Source organism: Penicillium hordei, assembly GCF_028827395.1.
Source record: "Penicillium hordei strain IBT 12815 chromosome Unknown utg000001l_segment0_segment0, whole genome shotgun sequence".
NCBI lineage: Eukaryota > Fungi > Ascomycota > Eurotiomycetes > Eurotiales > Aspergillaceae > Penicillium > Penicillium hordei.
Window position 1 is genome coordinate 8,281,609 of NW_026623142.1, and position 23,746 is coordinate 8,305,354.

General features: G+C 48.8%; 11 protein-coding genes across 11 annotated transcripts; 7 read left to right on the forward strand and 4 right to left on the reverse strand.

Annotated features, from left to right (window-relative positions):
• Nucleotides 1-1,797: 1,797 nt before the first annotated feature.
• Nucleotides 1,798-2,379, forward strand: N7537_003151 (uncharacterized protein; the record flags this gene model as incomplete). Its single annotated transcript, XM_056894209.1, has 1 exon — nt 1,798-2,379. One exon carries the CDS (start codon nt 1,798-1,800, stop codon nt 2,377-2,379), a length of 582 nt encoding a protein of 193 aa, XP_056759204.1.
• Nucleotides 2,380-2,572: 193 nt separating this feature from the next.
• N7537_003152 (MDR family MFS transporter) lies at nt 2,573-4,610 on the reverse strand (the record flags this gene model as incomplete). The annotated part of the gene is made up of 6 exons (XM_056894210.1): nt 2,573-3,001; nt 3,067-3,227; nt 3,281-3,784; nt 3,841-4,111; nt 4,189-4,267; nt 4,351-4,610. The coding sequence occupies 6 exons, from the start codon at nt 4,608-4,610 to the stop codon at nt 2,573-2,575; spliced, it is 1,704 nt and encodes a 567-aa protein (XP_056759205.1).
• A 1,162-nt stretch (nt 4,611-5,772) lies between these two features.
• Nucleotides 5,773-7,463, forward strand: N7537_003153 (uncharacterized protein; the record flags this gene model as incomplete). Its single annotated transcript, XM_056894211.1, has 4 exons — nt 5,773-6,541; nt 6,599-6,679; nt 6,716-6,932; nt 6,962-7,463. The coding sequence occupies 4 exons, from the start codon at nt 5,773-5,775 to the stop codon at nt 7,461-7,463; spliced, it is 1,569 nt and encodes a 522-aa protein (XP_056759206.1).
• A 591-nt stretch (nt 7,464-8,054) lies between these two features.
• Nucleotides 8,055-9,785, reverse strand: N7537_003154 (uncharacterized protein; the record flags this gene model as incomplete). The annotated part of the gene is made up of 2 exons (XM_056894212.1): nt 9,674-9,785; nt 8,055-9,613 (listed from the first exon to the last, which is right to left on the reverse strand). The coding sequence occupies exons 1-2, from the start codon at nt 9,756-9,758 to the stop codon at nt 8,055-8,057; spliced, it is 1,644 nt and encodes a 547-aa protein (XP_056759207.1). The 5' UTR covers nt 9,759-9,785.
• Nucleotides 9,786-10,013: 228 nt separating this feature from the next.
• Nucleotides 10,014-10,740, forward strand: N7537_003155 (DNA-directed RNA polymerase core subunit RPO26; the record flags this gene model as incomplete). Its single annotated transcript, XM_056894213.1, has 4 exons — nt 10,014-10,051; nt 10,188-10,457; nt 10,528-10,647; nt 10,707-10,740. The coding sequence occupies 4 exons, from the start codon at nt 10,014-10,016 to the stop codon at nt 10,738-10,740; spliced, it is 462 nt and encodes a 153-aa protein (XP_056759208.1).
• Nucleotides 10,741-11,653: 913 nt separating this feature from the next.
• Nucleotides 11,654-13,013, forward strand: N7537_003156 (MCT family MFS transporter; the record flags this gene model as incomplete). The annotated part of the gene is made up of 2 exons (XM_056894214.1): nt 11,654-11,832; nt 11,885-13,013. 2 exons carry the CDS (start codon nt 11,654-11,656, stop codon nt 13,011-13,013), a joined length of 1,308 nt encoding a protein of 435 aa, XP_056759209.1.
• Nucleotides 13,014-13,422: 409 nt separating this feature from the next.
• Nucleotides 13,423-14,130, reverse strand: N7537_003157 (peptide alpha-N-acetyltransferase complex B subunit NAT3; the record flags this gene model as incomplete). Its single annotated transcript, XM_056894215.1, has 3 exons — nt 13,423-13,594; nt 13,655-13,886; nt 13,962-14,130. The coding sequence occupies 3 exons, from the start codon at nt 14,128-14,130 to the stop codon at nt 13,423-13,425; spliced, it is 573 nt and encodes a 190-aa protein (XP_056759210.1).
• Nucleotides 14,131-14,562: 432 nt separating this feature from the next.
• Nucleotides 14,563-15,900, forward strand: N7537_003158 (uncharacterized protein; the record flags this gene model as incomplete). The annotated part of the gene is made up of 2 exons (XM_056894216.1): nt 14,563-15,269; nt 15,342-15,900. 2 exons carry the CDS (start codon nt 14,563-14,565, stop codon nt 15,898-15,900), a joined length of 1,266 nt encoding a protein of 421 aa, XP_056759211.1.
• A 624-nt stretch (nt 15,901-16,524) lies between these two features.
• Nucleotides 16,525-19,859, reverse strand: tif32 (putative eukaryotic translation initiation factor 3 subunit EifCa; the record flags this gene model as incomplete). The annotated part of the gene is made up of 4 exons (XM_056894217.1): nt 16,525-17,008; nt 17,066-19,440; nt 19,522-19,746; nt 19,818-19,859. The coding sequence occupies 4 exons, from the start codon at nt 19,857-19,859 to the stop codon at nt 16,525-16,527; spliced, it is 3,126 nt and encodes a 1,041-aa protein (XP_056759212.1).
• Nucleotides 19,860-20,720: 861 nt separating this feature from the next.
• Nucleotides 20,721-21,123, forward strand: N7537_003160 (guanine nucleotide-binding protein subunit gamma; the record flags this gene model as incomplete). Its single annotated transcript, XM_056894218.1, has 3 exons — nt 20,721-20,872; nt 20,930-20,987; nt 21,061-21,123. The coding sequence occupies 3 exons, from the start codon at nt 20,721-20,723 to the stop codon at nt 21,121-21,123; spliced, it is 273 nt and encodes a 90-aa protein (XP_056759213.1).
• Nucleotides 21,124-22,080: 957 nt separating this feature from the next.
• Nucleotides 22,081-22,900, forward strand: N7537_003161 (Rdx family protein; the record flags this gene model as incomplete). The annotated part of the gene is made up of 3 exons (XM_056894219.1): nt 22,081-22,221; nt 22,419-22,590; nt 22,737-22,900. 3 exons carry the CDS (start codon nt 22,081-22,083, stop codon nt 22,898-22,900), a joined length of 477 nt encoding a protein of 158 aa, XP_056759214.1.
• Between the last annotated feature and the right edge of the window lie 846 nt (nt 22,901-23,746).

Genomic DNA, 23,746 nt, shown 5'->3' on the forward strand with positions numbered 1-23,746 from the left:
GTCCATAGTTAGAGAGTACTCCGTATTATTATATTATTATCTCGGGTGACACTTAAAAAACCGAAGCCAAGCCAATTTCTACTTTGTTTTTTTCCCCCCTCTAAGACCTTCAACAAAGGTTTTTGATTGGTGTCATCCGGGACCCTCTTGGATTATCGGTGGAGAGACAACGAGACTATAAGTAGACTAGTAGTATGCATGGTGGATAAATATAGCTATAGATGTCTTATGTTCGAACACAACGGGAGTATAAGGTATGTTATGACTCCCCTGAGTTATACTCCATACGGAGGGAGTACCTACTCCGTACTCTCGGTTTCCTCTTCTAATTTCCCCCTTAAATTCTGCAACAATCCCCATTTGTGGCCAAGGCTCTAGTTCCCGCCACTGGATGTAAAAAGATGTAAAAAGGACAGCCGGATGTGAACGTGGGCTTGGCAAGTTCTGCAGTTTCATTGCCACTTCGGACTCTCACTCTCTCACATGACTCTTACACGTTGCCTTTCTTACCTACAACATACTCCACACATCATCTGCACACCTGGTCCGCTTGACCACGCGTATATCCTTTCAGCGCTGGAGAGCCTATTATTTAATAGATTCCATTCTAATCTTACTCTACAACATACATAATACAATTCAGGTACTCAGGTACTAATTTTGTTCCCTGTTTTCTATTTACCCCGCCGGGACCCGGATGTAGTTCATGGGCTTTTCACACACGGGCCTTTTCACTCCTGCATTAGGGCACTCCAGCCACAATATTTGCTCAGGTAACCTAGGAACGACGCAATTGTATTAGGTATGGCGCACATCTGGATATGAACATGGTGTGGAGCACGGAGTAATCCCAGGTAGCTCCGTGCAATGCCCAGGTATTATATGGACGGTCGCAGTCTTGGCATTGGATGAAATGAATTAATGATTTTCTCACCTGCATAGGATCAGCATGGCCTCATGGAGATCTGACCTAACGCGTCATCGGTACGTTAAAAATTTTAAAAATGTAGATCATCCATGTGGAATTTGGAGGCGACTTTCTTCCCAGGCTTTTTTTTTTTTTTTTTCTTTTTTTTTTATCTTTCCAACTTTGAACGTGGCTGTGCGGGTTCCACGGTTAATATCACCCTGTTGAGGAAATAAAGTTATTCCAAGGTTTGTATCAACATGCATCGTATCAATCTACTCATATAGAAAGCTCCACCTTCCTCTATCTCTTTAGACTGGACTAGACCTAACTTTATCAGATGAGGTCATTTTCCAAGATGATATGTTGAAGATATGTTGAAGATACAAGCAGATGAACCGACGTTGAGCTTCGAGCAGATTGCGTGTGTCGAAATAGAGCTTCTCGCTGAGATGACATTAATAGGCAAACATCGCTGCAGCTAAGGTCTGCATAGCCGGACAGAGACATGTCTGGGCAGGCGTATGGCTATCTTATGTCGCCGACGCAAAGTAGCCTTGAAAGCAGTGCTTGGGGTGGACTAGAACGTCTCGACCCCAGAGGTACAAATGATACCGCTCGGGCCGTAACGAACCCTAAGAAGTAATGACTCAACCGGACCTCAACCGGACCTCAACACCGGGCGTCGGTCTGAATAACGTGCAATCCCGCCCGTTATAAACATTTGTGTTACAACCCCTAAACCTTCCAGAGCTTTTAACTCTGATCATGGCGATACATATACATATAACTCCACTCAAGTCTTGGGCTGGCTTCACTTTTGCTTTAGTTTCCTCCTATACACACCATCCCGTCTAATCGGTGCAGCTGAACCTCTTTCCTCTGCAGAAATGACATCAGTAAACCGAGCAGCCTGGATCCCCGGGAAAAAGGTCCTATCATACAAAGACGGCGACTCCCGCCATAGCTCTGGCCAGGTCGTAATCAAAAACACTGCCGTGGCCATCAAGCCTTTCGACTGGGTGTTACAGTACGCCAGCCCAGCACTTGCCGGTTATATCAAGAATTCATTCATCTTCAGCGCCGATGTTGCCGGTGAAGTCGTCGAGGTCGGCCCCGACGTGGAGCGTTTCCGAGTAGGCGACCAAGTCTGCGGTAGTACTGCAGCCATTGCAAAAAGAGGTCAACCGTCCGGCCGAGGGAGCTTTCCAGCTCTATACGGTAATGAGACAGAACATTTTGACGCCGATGAACAGGCCAGTATATTGGGACTGGGTCTTGGAACTGCCGCATACAGCCTCTTCCACCCGGATTATCTGGGTCTCGACATGCCTCAGATCCCAGCACCTACTAAAGCTGTAGAGAAGTCAGGCTTGTCACGCACTGTTATCATCACTGGTCCCATGTCCAGGCGCGAATGCGGAATTCCTTTATTATCTTTTCGCATCGGTAAACTTGATATAGTGCATTGAAAAAAGTGACAGAAGAAAATATTAAATGTTGTATAAACTGTCCGGGCAAGGTTCCTCAAAAGAAATTCAATTCTAATTTCCCCCAAAAAGACAGTGAAATAACCCGTTGACTACCGTGTCGGTAGATATGCAACCATATAAAGAATGACGAATAGTCTTCCAAGGTTCCCCACTCCATTGCCGACCAACGACCCTACTTCTCGCCAGCCACAGCCAAATCTTCATCACCCCCATCAGGAGACTTATCAGTAATGGCCTGAAGCTTGGCCTTCCGGATATCCTTCCATCCAAGTCCCGGAGAAAACACTAAAACGGCGATGCTAACAGCAATACCGAGATACATAACTTTGTCGATGCTTTTAGCGTATGCTTCGAGCACAGCGGTTAGCTCAGAGCCAGACATCATTTCACGGATGGAGCGGACTCCAGCATTGATAATAGCGTCTGGGGAAACGCTAATTTGTGTAGCGCGTTTTTGAAGCTCGGAACGAAGGCTATTGCTAAAGATAGCGTTTGCAGCGATCAGAGAAGTGGCAGCACCTATATTTTGTGCAAAGATGACAATAGCCATGGCAATGGGAATCTGCTCTGGAGCCACGAGACCTTGGATGGCTATATATGGCTAAATGGAAGATGCAGATTAGCACGAGGTCTATTATTTGACAACTTTAGAAACATTGAACTTACGGCTGCAGTCGTACAACCGCTTCCAACGCCGTAGAGAACTTGGTACCCAATCCATTTTGCAACCGAGGTAGTAGTATCCAATGTGGACATGAGTCCGTAGCCAATAGATGATACCACACCCCCCATAAGAAGGAATGGGAGATAGTAGCCCAAAACGGAAACTTTCTAGTATTAGCGGCGGGTAGTGTACAAAATCACGACTGGAAACACTTACTCAGGGTTCCCGAGATCATAGTAAATAGAACGATACCGAGGGTGATTGGGAGCATATGAACACCGCTCATTAAGGGTGTGTCATCGTGGATTGCCTGGAAGTAAATCGCAATGTAGAAATCAGCGACAAGAATACTAGACAAGCTGAAGAACATTGTCATTGCAGCCGACCAGATAACTCGGTGTTTAAGCATAGTAAGTGGCACCATAGCATTATCCCCTTGTCTCCATTCCCAGATCAGGAAGACAACAAATGTAGCACCAGCGCCGACTAGCAAGCCTATCACGACTGAGCTATCCCAGGCGTATTGGTTGCCGCCGAACTGGAGCCCTAGGAGGAACATGACGACCGCCGGGCAAATGAGCATGAATCCGGGAAGATCGAGAGATTTGATGGCAGAGCTGAGAATCTGCAGTGGCGGATCCTTGGGTTTCGGCTCAGGGATTGTGTTGAAGAGGAGGAATCCGCCGACGACAACGCCCAAAGGGAGGTTAATGTAGAAACCTAACGTAAGAATAGTCAGCGTTTTAGGGATCTCAGTAAGAAATAGAGCAACATACACCACCGCCAGGACAAATTCGTCGTAAATGCGCCTCCAATAATCGGCCCCGTCGCAAGGCCCACCTGGCCTATACCCATATTGAGTCCCATGAAAAGGGCCTGTTTCTGTGTTGAGAGGACGGCGGAGATGGTTGTTACTGCACCGTTGGCCACCCCAGCAGACCCAATACCCGCGATAACACGACCGATGATGAACATAGCTGACGAATGCGCAGCTCCGCATATAGCAGAGCCAACTTCGAAGATAACGAAGAAGACAAGAAAGGTCCACTATACAATGATCTTGTTAGAATTTGCCTTCGTGTTCACGATCCGTGCGTCGTGAATTAACGTGAACTAAGACATACCTTGATAGAAAACTGGCTGTAGATCTTACCGCTTAAAGGCTGAAATGCTGCACTTCCAAGCTGGTAGGCACCGCCATACCTAGATGAGATGAATTAGTATCTCGCAAAAAGATAAAACGACGAACAGTCGTGGCCCAGACAAGTAAATGAGTATTTACTTACCAACCAACATCCACCAACGAGTCAAACTGGGTGGTAATGGCCGGAGTGGCCGTGGAAATGACAGCAAGGTCCAGGAAGAATAGGAAATAGGCCAGAGTAACTGATGTCAGGATAAGAGTGACCGCCAGGCCCGAAGGATATTCGCGCTTGAGCTCTGTATTATCGCTGGATGCACTGAGCTTGACACCATCTTGTTTTTCTACCAAGTTGGACGAGTCTATAGGTGGCCCATCCGGAGTGGAATATCTTGTCTCGGCCATTGCAAGACAAGAGGTCTAGTCAAGTGACGTGGGGGAAGAATTTGTGTTGGTATGATGCTGTGATTACTGCAGGATCTTGATGATAGTATAGTACAGTTATATACTTTTTATTCGACTGTTGATTATAAATGGAGTACACTGGAGTACACGAATATCTGGGTGTAGAATGAAGCGGACTTTTCCTCCGAAGTCCGTAATTGATCAGGGGCTTCTTTCACCTGCGCGGATTTGGGCCGGAATATTGGGCGAGTCGGATTCTACTTTCAAAATCCGAAATTTATCTTCGTCAAACCCCGAGAGTTAAGCTTACAAGGGTTTCTACCTCCCTACGTAGATTCCTCGCGTTCGGTACAAATTTATAGATGGAAAGAAAGCTATACCTAAAGCGGATTAAAGGTGGGTCTCTAGTTCGGGAGCTAAGGAAATGAACCTTGGCACCGGTATGCATCTCAGTATGCATCTCAGTGTACATTCATCTCAATGTGCATCTGCTTCAGTCTTGTATTGGAATATTTCTTTTTTTAGGTGTTCCTCTTTTTGTTTAAATATCACACATTCAAGAGTAATATAGGCGTTCTTTCTGATAACATGGACATGGACATGAACATAAACATAGAGAATTTTGGTGCGTCGAGCTAATGCGAACGCGTATCGGTAATCAGCAACCAGCGCCTGGAAAGTGTAGTGCGTAGTTCACCTGTGATTTCCTCATCACTTACCTTTGCTCATCATCCTTTTCCCATACCATCACAAACCCTTGTCTCACTCTTCCAATGAGACCATTTCAACTTTATGCTTCACCGATCACCCAACATCTTAATCGTTCTTTCCCATTTTCCGATTTGAATTCGAAGTGAAAGTCGGACAAGCACACAGTATGTCTTCTCTCCCAGTCTCACCTATACTAGAATATTATGGTAGACTCGAGAAACATGAGACTACAGATATAAACCTGAGATGCTTCATTGTCTCTACTTTCTTCTCGCCTCGTCCCCTTCTGGTTTCCCGCCGGTTGGCCGTAGCCATTGGGATGTGGTTCAACTGGGATTGACTTCCCACGCGCTTACTTCTCTCTACATTGTCAATCACTACAATTACTCTGTCTGACTCTCGAATAGTTTTCTAGTACACAACCCAGGAGCAGAAGCATTGAGATCTTTACATGCCTTCCAGCCCGCGAGCATTGATTAAGATGCGCAGATACACAGTTCCACAACAGGAAGTCCAAGTTAAAGATGATGAAAACTTCCCACATCTTCTCGATGCATTGGATCTCCATCAGATCTATGAACCGATATCACCTCCTACAATCATTTACGAGTCCCCTGTACTTTCATCCGAAGGGCACATGCCACGACTGCTGCATTGGAGAGCTGAGCAGAGTGGTAATCTCGATTTTTTGCGAGAAGAAGTCTCATACTTCGTCATCGGCTTCAAGCTAGATGATTTACCAGATATGATAACTTCCTATCTTCCTGGTTTGAGAACAGACACTCTCCCCGGATCCTTTGCCCATCTTCTTTTCTCGCTGTTTGGCCCATTCGAGGAAGTTGCTGAGCTCCAGCGATCTCTGAGCAATATCCCGGACTATTTTAATGACTACAGACACCGAGCAATGTTTGCGAACAGAATTCGAAACATCAATCGCGAGCCAAAGGATTTCAAGTGTGGTGCTACCTTCGCGCCTCAGCTCCCGCCGTCCTGGAATGGTGAATGGTGCAGGAAATCCGACGAATCTTTATTCTCTCGTGAGCTGCGAATGCTCAGGGACTTGGTGGAACCTCTACGTGATACATCCAAGCCTATTTACTGGATCACGGACCGACTTGAGACTGCTGTGGAGATGGACACTGGATTCCTGGCGTCTAAAGAATTGATCGCAGATTTCAAGAAGGAGCTCTATGAGACCGCGTGGAATCGCCGCAAGAACTGTCTGCAAATACTCCATACATTTTCTCCAAATGAACTGACTTTCTAAACATCTTTAGACACAATCTATGACCCCCGTCCTACCTGGGACAAACAACAGAAAGCAACAAAGCAGCTCAGAGAATACCGCCTGCAAGCCTGTAAAGGGGCGCTGTACTGAGACCGCTGGCCTCCAGTGGAGGAGCAGTACGACAAGAGAGTCCTGGCCGCAAAGCAATCCGCCATTGACAACAATCCCAAAGCCGCTCAAGCCCTCGGATTCCTGTCACCAGAGAACCCTCAACCACCAACAGTCCTAGTCTCAAGCCAACCAGGCATTGAACTCGCACGCATCACCGACCTTGACCACTACGACGACCAAATCATGATCATACTGATTCGGATCAGCCAATGGTTAGCTCTCGCCCGCGGCTTCCCAGCAGTCCATCTGTTCTGCGACATCGTCCACTCTTCACCATCTACGGCGTCGACGTAGCAAACGCCGTTCAAGTGGAGTTCTGCAAGCATCTAACCAGCTTGTCATTATTCGGTTGGGACCATGTCGAATTGTCACCGTTGTTTCCCTATCTGGAAAGCGAGATCGAGGCACACGAGCTCTGTCCCGAAGAAATCCGGAATCAGAATGCACGGAACAACTGGGCCGAGAAGCAGTTGATGATTCACTCCTCGCTTTGGTGTAAGGATGATAACGCTATTGCCTGGGACTACCCCCTGCAGACCCTTGTATGGGAGAAGGAGGATGGCCCGGTGCTTAGGCTTAGGTCTCCTCCTTTCCAGGATCACGCTAGACACATTCCCTGGGGTTTGGTTGATATGATGAAGGAAGGGCTATGGGTTGGGGATTATGAGGATCAATGGCTGGCGCAGTTCGTGGGGTTCAACAGTGAGTACTCCGGTGGCCACTCTTTCCGCGGTGAAGAATGAGAGACAGAAATGAGGCAAAGGCAAAGGATGAAAAAAAGATACCGAGAAGAAAAAAAAGATGGCTGAATACATATGGATGGAAGTGCGATACCGTATCTATTCATACCCAGTTATATCAAGAGCTAGAAAGAAGCCTGACTTATCTGAGATGCACCAATTCCACAACATGTAGTATTTGGCAGCTCTATGTATCACATGCCATTGACAAGCATGTTGTTTCACGGGGGTAATATAGAAATAGGAATAAACCAGTTATTATAAGACGAGGGCGTCCTCGTCTGTGGACCTGAAAGTACGGTCTTTAAAACTTAGGTATGGGATTAGGATCAAGTTTGAATTCAAATAGAAGCTGGTCCACCGTGTATTGGATTTTTCGGGTTGAAGACGGATGAAGTCAACATCCTGTCGAGAAATAGGGACTTTCTTTAAAGAAAAGTCCACTGGTACGCACCAAGAACGCTAGATATATAATCATAACATCGTAGAAATGCCCTTCATAATTGTTCCATCGCATAGTAAGCATTGACAGGGCCAACTAGCGCCGTCTAGTTACGGCTGGGTATCATAGAATCAATATCGGGTATTAAAGAATCAAATGCTGTCAACTGCTCTCATTGGGAGATCGTCTTGCATCAAATAATCAGAATCCAACCCCGGCTGACTAGGGAGATAAGACGAATCGTTGGATTGTGAGCCGAAAGCAACATCTGAGGAATGATCTCCTGCCGTATATGATTGGGATTGTTGGTAGTAAGACCGACCATCCTGATCATATCCAAGACCATAGATTCCGAGCGAGTTGACTCCAAGACTGGATTCATCGGTAAGCAATGCGCGCTGCATGAAGAGATTCTGGACCTCGTCTTCCGTGCAGTAGTGTTTGGTCGTCATGTGTACCCACAGATCGTAATTGCGATGGAAACGATGTGGGCACGTCTCGGGGTAAAAGCAAGCGATCTGTCGTCCTGTTTCCTCGGCATAGCCTTGACCCGTGAGAGCGGAAAGAGTGGAAACGGAATTCTGCGTCGACTTTTTGTTCGTCTTTGCCTGACGTCGTTTCCTGGCATTCGGGAGACCCAGGTGTGTAACGCGGATGTGGTCTTCAAGTGTCAGTTTGTTGCCGTAGCGCTTGCCGCAACCGACGTGATCCCATCCATCCAGCTTGGTGGATTTTGAGAGATCTGTTTCGCCGCAGACGAACCGTTTCTCGCCTTGGTGGACTGTGCGGATGTGGACGGTCAAGTTGCCTTGCTTGGTGAAGCTCTGCCCGCAGCCAGGAACAGTGCAGGGGAAGATCTTTCGTTCTTCGAGGGTGACGTTGCCATGGGCTATCTCGAGGTGGCGCCGCAGTCCCCGTGCTGTGGAACATACCAATGGACACTCGGGACATGAGGGGGGGTGCACAATTTGGATGTGGTTTTGTAGACTGGCATATGTGGGGAATGACACATCCTGTTTTGCACTGTCGTCGGCCATTTCGGATGATTGTGCTTCCATATTTTCGGCACATTCTGTACAAGTGAATCGCTTCTCAGAATGGACTCTGCTCTGGTGAGTCCGTAGATTACCAGCCTTGTCAAAAGCCATATCACATTTCTCGTTTGTGATTGGGTCGACATGATTACATGGGAATGGCTTCTGGTTCAAGTGCACAACTGTGACATGTTTCTGTAGCGTCGAGTGCTTCCGGAATGTCTCGTTGCAAGGTGGGTACTCGGTACAGCGGTACTTATCATGTCCATCGTGCGTAGCAACGTGTCGGCGAAGCCGTGACCCGTTCACAAAGCTCTTTCCACAACCCGGGTAGTCGCAAACGTAATCTCGAACATTTGTATGTGCACTCTTGACATGATGTTGAAGATGGGTAATGCGTAAGAATGTTTTGTCGCAGTCTTCAACGTCACACTTGAAGATTCTTTCGTTGTTGTGTGATCGGATATGCTCCTGTAGTCGAGCCGGACGATTGAAGGCCTTATCGCACCCTTCGAATGGGCAAGGTAGGGTTTTGAACTCGGATGGGTATCGGTCACGTCGGGAAGAGGTAGCCGAGAATGGGGTCGCCGGAGAATCGTCCATGTCTTCGCTCATTAAGCTTGGAGTTCCAGGAGCTGAGTACTCGGCATCGGAGTGAGTTTCCTCATAGATCATGTCTAGGCAATCGTCAGCAATTGGATCATTTTATTGAATATTATCTAAAGACGTAAACTTACCCGAATTGTCCAGGACAGTCTGCTTCTGGCGTCGTTTGGGGGTTGTGACCCCCTCCGATGATACCTTCCGTTTCAAGGCCATCATGAGAAGTCCTAAAAAGGACGATTGAGAAAGAGAAAGTATCTCAGGGCATGAGGAAGTTCGGACATGAATGTCGAACTAATAATTTTATTTTTGCCAGAAAGGCGGTGACGGTCAACAGAGAGGAAGTTTTTCCGCTCCCAGGATTTTTAGCATCAAATCCCACCTCGACCCCCCGACTTGTCTCATACCTCTGGGTCTTTCATCGCTCGCTTCGGCCTACGAATACTTCGCTCCTTTACAGGTTTAATTGTCATTATGTCTGACTACGGCAACGACGACGATGTCGAAGAGACGTAAGCTATCTCCCTTCACCAGATTTCCCGGGGACCAGGCGCAAGGAGCTTTGCTTCCATTTTGCCTCCGGACAGCTTCACAATGTGTTCGCACATACTTGTAGAACCCCGTTTTCTGACAATTTGGTGTGCGCAGCTTCGACTACGAGCCCGGCGAGGATGTGTTTGACGAGGAGCCGGAGGAACAAGATGGCCTCGAGGGCGAAGACGGGGTTGAGGGAGAAGATTACCCCACCACAAACGGCGAAAATGTTGTTGTCTCCGGCGATCCCAATGCCGGATACGCAGGAAAAGTGATGGAGCAGTCGCGCGAGAAGAAAGTACCCAATGATCAGCGCACTACCACTCCGTACTTGACCAAGTACGAGCGCGCGCGTGTTCTCGGTACCCGTGCCCTGCAGATCAGGTACGTTTCTTGTTGTGCAGACACTTGCGCATATATTTCGTTAGATTGGGCTTGCTGACGTTTGGCTTAGTATGAACGCTCCTGTTCTTGTCGACCTCGAGGGTGAGACCGATCCCCTGCAGATCGCCATGAAGGAATTGAACCAGAAGAAGATTCCCCTGATCATTCGCCGATACCTTCCCGATGGATGGTAAGAAATGCCCTGTCAAAAACCAGCCGCGGCCCAGATCTAACAATGTTTGACTTTAGGTATGAGGATTGGACATGCGAGGAGCTGTTGTAGTGGTCAAAACCGTACCGTTCTACACGGAGGCTGTTTTCCATCTTTTGCTTTTCTTTGGGTTTCAGCATAGCGTTTGGAGTTCTGGGATTCGAAGAACCCGTCGAAAAAAAAGAGACTTGAATGTCCTTGATGAAACATGGGACATCAATGAGACTTTGTACATGAATCTAGAACGGAAAAAAAAACATATCCAAAAATAGTTTGACCTGTTTATCTTCTTGCATATACTCCCTACATGCTTTGACTTTATAGAAGAAGCAATTATAGCGCATATAACCCACGTGAAAAATGTTGGGATTTCAATGGCCTAAAGAATTTTGATATCTTTCCAAGTATAAATCAACTCACTGGGATAGGATACAGGCATTGAGTTGATAACATATTTGGAGTACACAAGTCATATCCACACCTCCATCCTTACAGGCATATACTAATTCCTGTGCTAGGATCATCCTCTCGCTTGACGGAAATTCACGGTAAAAAGCAGATTTGGCTATTCCCAATGTTGCATCCCACTCAGCTTATGGATCTCACTAGTAATTAGGCCAGTTTCGGTACCAGGGCAACCGATTTGCCGTCAATCAGCATTTCAGCATTGAGATTTTTATAACGAGGGAAAAGTATGTTATTTCAGTACATTTAGGTGAATATAACATGCTCAAGTCAAATTTTATATCCTATTCTAAAAAGACTCCCCCCTGTTATTTGTGCCATCAACCTACTTTATATCTCGAATGGCCGAATGGCCGACCTCGGCAGGTCCCAGCTAAACCCCGCTAACTTGTGGGTTTATAAGCCACTGAAAATTTGATAGTTATCTATTGCTATTTCGTCTTGACTTTATAATATTACACGAACTAATACCCTCACGCTCTCACCCGTGGGGGGCATCTATTTGACCGATATATGAGACATGGGGTCAACTAACTTGGATATAGAGCAAAAAATCCTTGCTGATTCTTCAGCCACTCAGGAAAATGCCAACTCCAATATATCACAGTCAACAGACAAAGAGCCCGAATTAACATTCGATACTGGGCTACAGACATGGCTCCAAGTTTTGGGCTCATTCTTTCTCTTTTTCAATTCATGGTAAGAATAAATTCTTTGATATGAAGATTCTATTGCTAACGACTTAAAATAGGGGCATTATCAATACATGGGGTGCATATCAAACCTATTATGAGCGAGAGTTGCTCGCCGGTACTTCATCATCAACCATTGCCTGGATTGGATCATTGCAGTCTTTCCTTCTGATGATGGTTGGGGTCATTACAGGTCCCCTGTTTGACGCTGGCTACTTTCGAACCCTCATCATCTTCGCCGCATTCCTACTACCCTTTGGCTTGATGATGACCAGTCTTGCCACAAAATACTGGCAGCTGATTCTTTCCCAGGGCATTTGCGTCGGACTCGCAGCAGGCTGTCTTTTCGTGCCCTCCGTCGCCATCCTGCCACAGTACTTCCGCCGCAAGAGAGGCCTGGCTAATGGCTTGGCTGCTAGTGGCAGCAGTATCGGTGGTGTGATCTACCCAATCATGTTCGATCAGTTGCAGAAGAAGGTCGGTGTTGCCTGGGCTACTCGAGCACTTGGGTTCGTCTGCTTCGGCACAATTTGCATTTCGATTAGCATCATGCGCTCGCGGATCCAGCCGAAGGAGAAGCGCAAGCTCTACCAGTTGTCTGCTCTAAAGGAACCGGCTTTTACTATCTTCGCCATTGCCATGTTCATGGGCTTCTTGGGTTTCTACAACTTCCTTTTCTATGTGCAGTCATACGCCATAGAAACAGGGATTGTAGACGCTAACCTGGGATTCTACCTACTCTCCATGTTAAACGCAGCCTCGACTTTCGGTCGTATTGCGCCCAACTTCCTCGCTGACCACGTCGGCCCTTTGAATATGCTCACACCCGCCGTGACCATCACTGCTACCTTGGCGTTCGTCTGGATCGGTGTTCACACCGTACCCGGCATCATCATCCTTGCCGTCTTCTATGGATTCTTCTCGGGTGGATTTGTGTCCCTACCGCCTGTGGTCATGGCGAGCATGACTCCGGACGTGCGTAACCTGGGAACACGCTTGGGCATGGTCTTTGCTATCACTTCCATAGGCCTGTTGATCGGTACCCCCATCGGTGGTGCTATCCTGGCCGATACAAACAAATTCCTCGGTGTTCAGCTTTTCACCGCTTGCTGTCTCACTACCTCTGCGGTTCTTATGACCTGTGTCAGATTTCTACGCTCGGGTCTTAAGTTCCATGTCAAGGCTTGAGTCTCGGCTGCTACCTGCTGGAATGTCTTATAAAATATACCCATCGCCTCACAGACGTTTCAGGTTTTAGCCTTGTTCGATTTATTTCTTGGTATAAAAATGTTGGGACAACGATAGATACCGTTGTCTTCATAATTCGGCCATCATTTTGCATATTGCATTACCTCCCGACAACTCGTGTTGCTTCGATCCAGTCTGTGGGAGGCACGGCGCACTTCATGATGTACTTAGACAGAAGAGACAAACAAGAATCATAATCATATGTCTGATTCTATATGAGGAAATATAATAAAACACCCAGCCCTGCATAAGCCCTCCATGCCATGAGAAGCCCTTGAAGAAAAAGGCAAGAGAGATAGAAAAGAATGCCGTCCATGGCTGCTGCAATAAATACCAAACGAAGAATGGTTTACATCACATCCTCCGGCCCAACCGGGAAATTCTCACCATTTTCTCGTACATGCTCGAGCTTTTTATCTCGACTGCATGGCTTGCGCATATCAAACGCATCTTCCCCAGTCTCCGACATCCCCGATGGATCATCGCTATAATAATTAACCACCCGCCGGAAGACGGAGTATCTGTAAATACGTATGTCAGCACTCAATTTAGCATTCACGTATCTATATCGCTTCACTTACCCCATTCCTTTGTACATGTCATATGCAACTTTATTTCCGGCGCGGACGTAGAGATCCACAAACCAGGCGTCGTTACTGTCAGATCCTCGCTCGAGCTGCTCGGTCAATCTGCGGGCGAATCCGAGACGGCGCCAGGCTGGGGCGACGGTCAAGACTGTGATGTGTCCGTGCCATGGTGTGTAGTGCTCGGAGTGGCGCATTGCAGGGTGTTGCTCTTCAAGCTTGCCCATAACTATATGAAAATGTCAGGCATATTGCATAAGATTTGAGAAGAACTTGCCCGAGTTAGAGCTTGAATTGAACATACTATAACCTACGATGCCGGCATCATGGTCCTTGACGGTGCTGAACAATGAGGGCCATTTGTTCAGGTAGTTCAAGTAGAAGCCGAGATCATAATTCTCAGTGAGGGGGTCGAGGTTTGTGAGATTAAGGTCTAGCAAGTCCAATGGGGACATGCGCTCAATCGAACTCATCTTGATATCGTCAACGTGAGAATCATAATGTGGGGTTTGATGCTCTCTTGTTCTTTTTTTGCCGGGCGGTAACAAGTAGAAGTCGGCGGTGAGGGTTGAAGTTGAGTTGTTGGTATGTTGTACCCCTCCTGTATCCTGGTGATGCATTCACTCTTTTGTTGAGAAGTCGGTCCTTTTCACGTTTGCTTTATATCAATTGACCTTGGCTTGGTCTTTGTTCCATTGCTACCGCGCTATACTACGACATTGACTCCGATCCGGAGCTATCGGAACATTCAATTGGGCATCATAACCAAAAACTATTCCTCTGCAGCTGGACTACAATCGCTTGTTCCTTTTCTCTGGCTATATTGCCCTAATTTAGCCCTTTCAGCTCCCAAATAAAGCTTCCACCAATCCAGGAGGTCCCGTGTGATACCTCCAAACGACCCAATGCCCCTCCCTCCATCTCCCCTGAAACTCTCACACCGCTATCCATCGGCCACAGACGACTCACCCATCTCTCCCGGCACAACTGGGGATACTTTTGCACTTGCAAGCCCCCGATCACCGCGGACACCCCGATTATCTGCACCACCGTCTCCCATCGCGTCGCGTCATAACTCAAACGCCATGAGTGGATCCCACCGAGAATCCGGAGATTTCTCTGGAGCCGCTGATGCAGGCGGCGGAGGACTTGGAAACCTAGCTGATGAGCTAGCTGATGCTTGGGGAGAAGAGGAAGATGGATATGGATATGCGTCAGGCCAGGAAGCCAGTCGTGCGGGGTCACAGCAGATGGGTCACAGTGATGGGGAAGACATGTATATGCAATCAGCGCACAGCGTGCGCTCCCGGTCACCTTCCATCTCATCAGAAAGAGATTCGCTCCACCCCCCAAGGAACAAAAACCGTGCAAATCATTTGCGGCAGCACCGCCGGCAGGAGTCGCAATATGATGGCTCGGACTATGGCCCCGACTCCGACTTAGAGGAGGCGGATATCTCCCCCGCCTTGGAGAGCCAAATGGCTGAGATTGAGAGTCTCGTTCGGCGGGGTATAGAGAATAACGGAAGTGAAAATGACCGTGTCATTCAGCGGACGGTTGAATCTTTGAAAGATCTTGGTGGACAGAGTGGAATTGAAAACAGCGCCATGAGGTAAGTTCATGTTCACCATCTTGAAAGTATATCACAATCCCACCAATCGCGATAGCTAATCGCTAATCGCAGACTTATCACCGCTCATTCCTCAATCACATCACATCTCACCCACCAAACACGCGCCCTCCAATCCCTCGTCCACCCACTCCTTTTCTCTCCATTCCCTCTCCTCTCCGAAGACGCAATCGACTCGCTTATGCCCTTTATCGACGAAGGCTTATTGCCAAATCTCCCATACCCCTTCCCAGAACACCAAGACTCCCAATCAACCACCGCTCAGTCCTCCGCGCAAAACCCCCTGGCCTCTCTCCAAGCCCTCATCTCGCAAACAGCAGATATCACACATACCCTTCGTGGCTTAAGCGATACCCTCTACGAATCGAGACAGTTAACTTCAACCGCTTCCCGTCGGTTACGCTCTGCGCGCGAACTCGTCGCTGATATCCGACGGGAAGAAGAAAGTCGCGAAGAGGGATCCCGGTGGATCGAGCGCGGTGAGTGGGATCGTCGGATCAAAGATCGAGAGGCAGGCAAGGTCTGCGGCGATGTAGTCAGTGGCTTTGAAGCTGTGTGTGGAGAATGGAGGGAGAAGCTGTTTGGGACTAATGCCGAAGTGGCTGCTGCATAAGTTTGGTATTGATGTTCATGACTTGATCATTTTTGCGATTCTGTTTCTGTTTCCTCAGGTCAGGACATAGACTGCTGTCTTTTATTTTATATTCTTTTGTCGGATATCCATATTGATGTTTACTGGGCCATCTTTCATTATGTTTTCGTCCTATCTGTTCATAGAAAGCTTCCTAGGTTACATACTTAAGAAGCTTGAAATTGTGATACCATTCAGTTCAATTCGATTAGTAGGTTCATTCTTTCTCTTCTATTCTCAAGCTTAAATTCATTAAAAAGGTACCTGCGTTCGACATGCATGCTTGTATGCAACCTGTACCTGTGTGGAGCCGGTGCTGTCGAAGGTTGGGATCAGCTGAACTCCTCCGCTGTCAATAGATAGGAATAAAAAAGACTTAAAACATCTACACCACCAAATTGTACCAAAATTTAAAAAAATAAAACTAGGAAAAGATTATATCATATTCCAAGCGAGCTGAAAGGCAGAACTGGGGGCCCCCATTAACAAGTTACGGGGTGAACATGGGTGAATGATACACGAAATATGCAGAAGGGTCATGAGAATAGCGCCAAAAAGAAAAGAGCTTGGATACACTTTTTAACTGGAAAGTCGTAGCTCGGTCGTTTACTGCTGCTGCTTCCACTTAGGGACCCACTTGCCACCGGCGGGCTTGGATTCCGAAGCGGGAGCAGGAGACTGAGAGGAAGATTCGCGAGGTTGACGGGGCGCCCAGCGCTCGGTGGGAGCATCACGGGGCAGAGCCTCGCGGGGTTCGCGGGGAGCAGGGGGAGGGGGGGCGGATCCAGCGCTGGCGGGGGCACCAGTGCGCAGGTGAGGAGGAATGTATCCACCCTTGCGGAGAGGGGCGGGCTCTTCGCGGACGGGGGCGCGGACGGGCTCACGAGTGGACTCGGCGGGGGCACCACCGGCTTCCTTGAGGGCTTCACGTTCTCTCCAGGTGAGGGAAGCTCCTCCGGTACGTGGGGCGACATTGAGACGGGGCGCGGTTCGTGCGACTGGCTCTTCGAATCCACTCTTGCGAGCTGCGCGGCGGGCTTCGGCTTCGGCCTCTCTTTGTTGCTGCTTGATAGCGATCTCGTCCATTTTGCTGTGTGCCAAGTTAGTATCAAGATTTGAAGTGGAACTAAAATTAGGGAATACTAACGATCGCTCTTCATCGCGCTTGGCCTTCTCCTCGGCCATAACACGACGGCGCTCCTCCTCGCGAGCGGTGCGTTCCTGCTCCTCGCGCTCGGCACGCTCCTGCTCCTCTTGGCGACGAGCCTCCTCTTCCTCGCGCTCCTGCTTCTCGCGGCGGCGGCGCTCCTGGACCTCCTTGACACGCTGCTTCTTCTTAGCCTCGAATTCGCGCTCGGCGGCCTTGCGACGCTTCTCGAACTCCTCGTGGCGCTTCTCGGAAACCTCTCTGCGGAAGTTGCTGAACTGGGGAACGAGACGGCCCAGACGGTGCTTGAGGGCAACGGCCTCGGCGTGCTTCTCCTTGGACTCGCGCAGTTCCTCGGCCACGTGCTTCTCGTAAAGCTCAGTGTCGAGCTTCTTCTGGGCGTCGTAATCGGCGGCAATGTGCTTCAGCTCCTCGCGGCGGAAGGCACGCTCCAAGTGGTCGATACGCTTAGCGGTGGTGCGGATACGGTCGTTCAGCTCGTTCTTCTCCTTCTCAAGCTGAGCCAGCTTCATGGCGCGCAGGCGGTTGGCATCAAGATCCTCCAGGTCGATCTCGCTGACGTCAATACCCTTAACACCAGTCTTGAGCTCCTCGAGCTGCTTCTTGAGCTCCTCCTGGCGGATGCGGTCCTGCTCATCCTTGATGCGCTTGAGCTCACGGTCACGCTGTTCATCGGCCAGACGCTGCTTCTCGGCATCCTGGAGTTGCTGGGCACGGACACGCTTGCGGGTCTCCTCCTCGCGCTGCTTGCGCTGCAAAGCATCGGTAGCGGCTTCCTTCTTCTTGTCGATAAGAACGCGACGGGCGAGGGTCTCCTCGTGCTCCTGGGTGACACCAGCAATGGCGCGGGCCTGGGCAGTCTGCTTGGCCTGAAGACGAGCTTGGCTGTAGGAGGGATCGACGTACATGCAGGTGACGTGGAGAGTCTTGGCGAGACGGGCGACCTGGAAACGGGCGATTTCGGCGGGGGTGTGCTGCAGACGCTGAATGGAGCCAACCTCACTCTCGGCGGAGCCAGCGCCGCTGCCGGCGTGGGTAGCCTTGGAGGAAGAGAAGACATCGGAGTCGAAAGTTAGGACGCCAGAGATGTGATCAACGCGAATAGCAAGGTCACCCTTCTTGCAACCGTTCATGATGAACTTCTCGATCATGGCGGGGGTGATCTGGAAAGGAGCGGGGAACTGGGCAAGCTCGTAGACAAACTTGAGCTCAACGGACTCATAAACCTGGGACAGCTGCTGGAAGAGACGGGTGAGAATGACCTGCTGCAAAGGCACAACGTACTTCTCCATCTCGGGATCGTCGCCAATCTGCTTCAGGATGGGGGTAATCTTCTTGCAGATAGACAGAGGGTGGAAGTCAACCTCGAGGATGTTGTACAGCTCGCGGATCTCGGGGCGCACACGGCGCAGCAGACCCTTGTTCAGCGCATCGCGGAAGAGCACATCACGGGTAGGCGAGGTAGCCATACCGAGGAGGTTAGTGAGACGGGTGTTCTTGTTCTTGCGAGCCTCGTCCACATCGACCAGAGCGCCGCGGGAACGGGAAGTGCTGATAACGGGGATGGACAGAGCGGAGAGAAGAACGAAGGAGGCGGCCTTGGTCATCTCGGCCTCGGTGACGGACGGGTTCTCCTTCTTGGAGCTCTGGCCGCTGGCCAGGGCCACGGAAGAAAGTCGGAGAAGGTTGTAGTAGCGGTTGTAAGCGGCGGCGTGGAAGAGGTAGTTCTCGCTAACAAGGAAAATGCGGGCGAGCTTCTCGTAGTAGTTGGCCATCATAATGTTCTTGGCGGGGCGCTTGCTGAGGTTCAACAGGGTGTGGATATCCTCAATGCTGCGGAAAGCCTCCTGCCACAGCTCCAACTCAACGGCAACGTTCAACTGCTGGAAGCGAGTGTCGAGGTGGCGCTGCAGGGTGTCGGCGTCGCTCAGGTTGATAGCGTGCATCTGGGAAGAGTACTTGGCGGCATTCTGGACGTGGTTGCGCAGAAGCTCGCAGAGGCGACGGAACTCAGTCTTGCGGGCGTACTTCTGGCAGAACTTGAAGGCCTGGAGGGCAGTCGACTGGTACATGATCTCGAGACGGGCATTGTTCTTCAGAATCTCGAGGACGGTGCGGTAGGTCTCCCACAGGAACTTGAGCCAAGGGGTGACAACGGCGCGGTCGGTACGATCGCGAGACTGCTCACCGGAGACAGTAGCAAGGAGGATGGTCTCGGGGGTCTCGATGGCCTCCAAATCCTCAACGTTGGAGGAAGGAGCGGCGGACTCAAGGGTCGACTGGATCTCATCGGCCTTGGCCTGAGCCTCGGTGACCTTCTGTTCGGCGAGCTCGATGAACTTCTTGAGAACAATCTGCAGAGATGAGATAAATCCTAGATTAGTGACAAGTCATATAAAATTTAAATTTTTTTTTGGGGGCGATCATCAACAAACCTCGATAGTGCCGACATTGGTGTTCTGAGCGATGTTCTTGTACTGGTAAAGACCATCCTTGGCGGCCTTGCCCTTGCGAAGGTCGACGGACAGCTCAACGAACAGGAGCATCACCGGCTCGAGGGAGGCGATGGGGCTGCTACGGGTGCGCTTGGAGGTGACATGTTCGTGGAGGACAGTCAAGGCGGCGGGAGCCTGACCGACGGCGATGAGTTCCTGTGCCCTCTGTGATAGATAGGGTCATTAGTAGCCGATCTATCTTATTTTTTCGCGACGACAGCGACGGCGACGCTTACCTTGAGGACATTCTCAGGCTTAATATGCGGAGGGGGCGGCATGATGGGTGGATGCCCCTTGGGAAAGGATCAAAGGTAACTGATAAGAAATTAAAAATTGGAAAAAAAAAAGGTCTAGGTGAAGCCAGCGACACACACGGGCAGCTGGGAAGAATGCGATTAGCCTGCCACGCGAATACCCGATAACGAGGGGAAGATTCACAATGTGCGTGTTGAGGCCAGAGCAAAAATTGGATCCCGCCAATGGTTCCCACTTCGCGTTAAGCGATGGCGATCACGTGTTGTGGCCTGAGGCATGAATTCAAAAGTACATTGACACCTAGTTATAGGTGTCGATGAGGATGTGTCATATTTGATGACTATACATTGTGATTATGATGTATTATTGGCTGACTGAAATATCTCGAGTCATCTTCTAATATTGTAATTCGAACTACCTCATTCCGACTCCGATAATAGAAATAATTTAACTAGTTAGCTACTTTATAATAGTTATAAATCCAAAATTCAAATAGGAAGTACTGGGTACATGTTGTGTATTGTCCCCACCCTATAAAACAATAGGTACCGGGTACTTCCCCCCCGAAGAAATTCCCTCCCCAGTATAACATGTACCAACGTAACGTGTAAGGAAAAAAAAGGGAAAACCCACGGACCTGCCCCCGGGGATCTTCTCAAATCCCCTCTAAACCAGATTCATTTGTCCATTCTCTCTCTTATAACACTCGACATCCGAATCCTTCACCTTCTTTTTTTTCCTTTTCTTCTTTGTCCGGCGTCTTGGCCCCTGATTACCCGGCCCCCCCTTAACCTAATTCTTACGCCCTTGAGACACCTGCCGATCCAAACCCCCTCTTCCCCCTTTCTCCATTTCGCGCTTCTTTCACAGCTCAACCCGTCACGATGGCTCCCTACGAACTTCGATCCGGGGGTGATGTCAAGAATAAGAAGCAGAGTGTCGCCGACTTGAAATATCGTCGGTTGACTGAGCTCAATGGTCGTCTAAAGGAGGATCTGGACCGTCCACGGGTCAAGGTCTCCGAGGCAGCTCTCTCGTCCGTTTCCAACCCTTTTCTTTGTTGAAAAAAACAACAAACTAACGCCTTCAACAGTCTCATCAGTTACTGTAACAACACTCGCGATTTTATGGTTCCATCCGTATGGGGACAGGTATGCGACCGGCCTTGTTTTCTATCGTCTCATCGCGTGCGCCCATATCCAAAACTAACTCCCATTTTCTTAGGTCGACAAGCGCGAGGATCCTTATGCACCCCAGCAACAGGGAGGTTGCTGCACCGTCATGTAATGCACTCACGACGGGGATTTTTCGTCATGACATTTCACTCTCCTTTCTTTTTCTCTTCTACTTAATTCCGGACCCATTCACGACCACCCCCTTGGACCCGAACAAAGCACTGCGATTGCTCGCGCGGACAAAGATGTCGGCCTGAAAGAATCGTCTGCTGGTCTTGCACGAAACCTTCCACGCCTCCGGGGATTATATGACTCCCGTTGTGTTTTGTCGCCCTTTCCGCTACCCCGGTCTCCCTTCGTCCTCGGACTCTGCAGACAGTGCACTTGACGATGCACCTGTTGCGCTTTACTTCTTCTTCACTGAATTGCACCATTCCCCCTTATCGCTCTGTTTGCTTGGAATCGGCCTTTTCTTTTCTTTTTTTTTTTCTTTTTTTCTCTTTCTCTTATGTATCCTTTTCTTTACGGGTTCTCAAATCTTCAAAAAGCCTCTTATGTCAGTCAGGGCGTGAGAGTTGCCATTCATGTATCATAGATTCGCATGACCAATACCATACCGATCTAATCGAATTTACGCAAAGCGCATTTTGTAATTCGGCCCCAAATCCCGACACGTCTTGCGATTTGCTTGGGATGACCCGAGAGTCCGGTTCAGCCGTTGTTTCGGCTCGCATGGCCTAAATTGGCAATTGGGTAGATCTTGCTGAAGTAGACTTTTGCATATGAATAAATATAGCAGATTTCTTATTCCAATCTGTAATATAAAAATTGTGAAGAAAGTCCTTGATATACAGTCCATCCCCGCTGACATCATCCAAATTCCCATCGATGGATCCCACTAAGCTCTGGACATCTGAACATACAACTTACAACGTACCTCCTATCTAACCAGAAAGACGGCCCCCCCAATCCATCCGCCTGCATACTACACCCCCCTCATCCGAAACACTCCACCCACTACACACAACTCCCTCATTGCAGTCGCATCGGCATCAAACCACCATCCATCATGGCTGAATCTACATCGACATCGAAACCATTAGACTCAAACAACGATAATGGCGACAAAATCGCACCAGTAAACGTCCATCTCCCCCGCATCTCAATCCAGTTCTGCACACAGTGTCGGTGGATGCTACGCGCCGCATACGTACGTGGTTATTCTTCTGTCTTTTCTGACCTATCATGTTCAAAGTTTTTTTGGTTGAATCCTTTCTAAGCGGGGTTGTTTTATATTGGTTTTCTTGATACTTCATATATTGTCACTGTCAACATGATCATGAATGAACATAATATACAGATCTCACCGATATAACATTTGAATGCAAATGCTAACAAAAACAACAGTTTGCCCAGGAACTCCTCTCAACATTTGGCACAGACCTTGGTGAAGTAGCCCTCGTCCCGAAAACCGGCGGAGTCTTCAGGGTGACAATATGGCATGGTACGATGATTGATGGGGTGATCACGACGCAGGAGAGTATTCTCTGGGATCGGAAGAGAGATGGGGGATTCCCTGGTACGTTTTCATGTTTCCTTTCCTTTGTTTTGATTTTCTGGTTTATTTATTGGGGTTGGGTTTCTATGCATTCAATATATACTGCATGGAGACTTGTCTAGTTATGCCACTCGATGCTTGGTCTAACCATTTCTTTCTCCATTCAGAAGTCAAGGCGCTCAAGTCTCTCGTGCGGAATGTTATTGCTCCTAATAGGGATCTAGGACATACGGATCGGGCGTTGAAGAAGGAACACGGTGAGCAGAAGGAGGTAAAGAAAGAGGAGAAGGAGGAGAGTAAGGATAAGGCGGCCTGTGAGGATTGTCAGTAGGAGGATGTATTGGGTCATCTTCCTACTTAGTATCTACATCTACCTTCAGTTGCTTTATGTATAAAATCCAATTTTTAGGTCGTGCTGGTAAATGCTGGGATTACATACCACTAGAGACATCCTTGAATACACACCTGTTACAATTACAAACCTGAGAACAAGAATCGAAAGTCTCACTGTACACATCACATTCATTATCGCGCAGAGCGGAAGAGTCTAACAAGAGTCCATGTAAAAAAGAGAGAGAGAGAGAGAACTAGACACAAGACACAAGAGGATCAGGTACAGGGGAGAAAGGGGAAAAGCCCACTCCTGTAAGAGATAGAACGCCGGCCTATTACCGAACTCTAGGGCAAGAGGACACCCGCCCCAAAAACATGTGACAAGGGCGGAGCAGAAAGACGAAAAAAAGGAGATGAAGGAAGGCGTGGGGTAAGGATAAAAGAAGACAAATATTCGTGGTCATCACACAGAAGTAGGTGGGCGAGCCCGGTGCAAATAATCAGATGACAGATGTAGCGGGAACACCGATGCCAGTATCCATTGAGAGGAATACATGATAAAGCGGGACTCTCAATCTCAAAAGGAGAGAGGATAGAGTAAAACATGCAACTCATCTTGTCTTGACAATATAAATGCTCAGACAAGCTTTGCATTTGCTTTCGTGCCCGAGACAAACTCAGACATTTCAGCAGAAGGTAAGAAGGTATCGTTATCGACTTCGTAGAGTCGTGACCAGGAGAGCCAATGCGGTGGGGAAAAGAAAGTCCAGAGTCAGGGTTCTTCGACTGGTCGAGTCGTGAATTCATCGAACACCAGTGTGGTCTCAAGCCTCATTGCAAAATG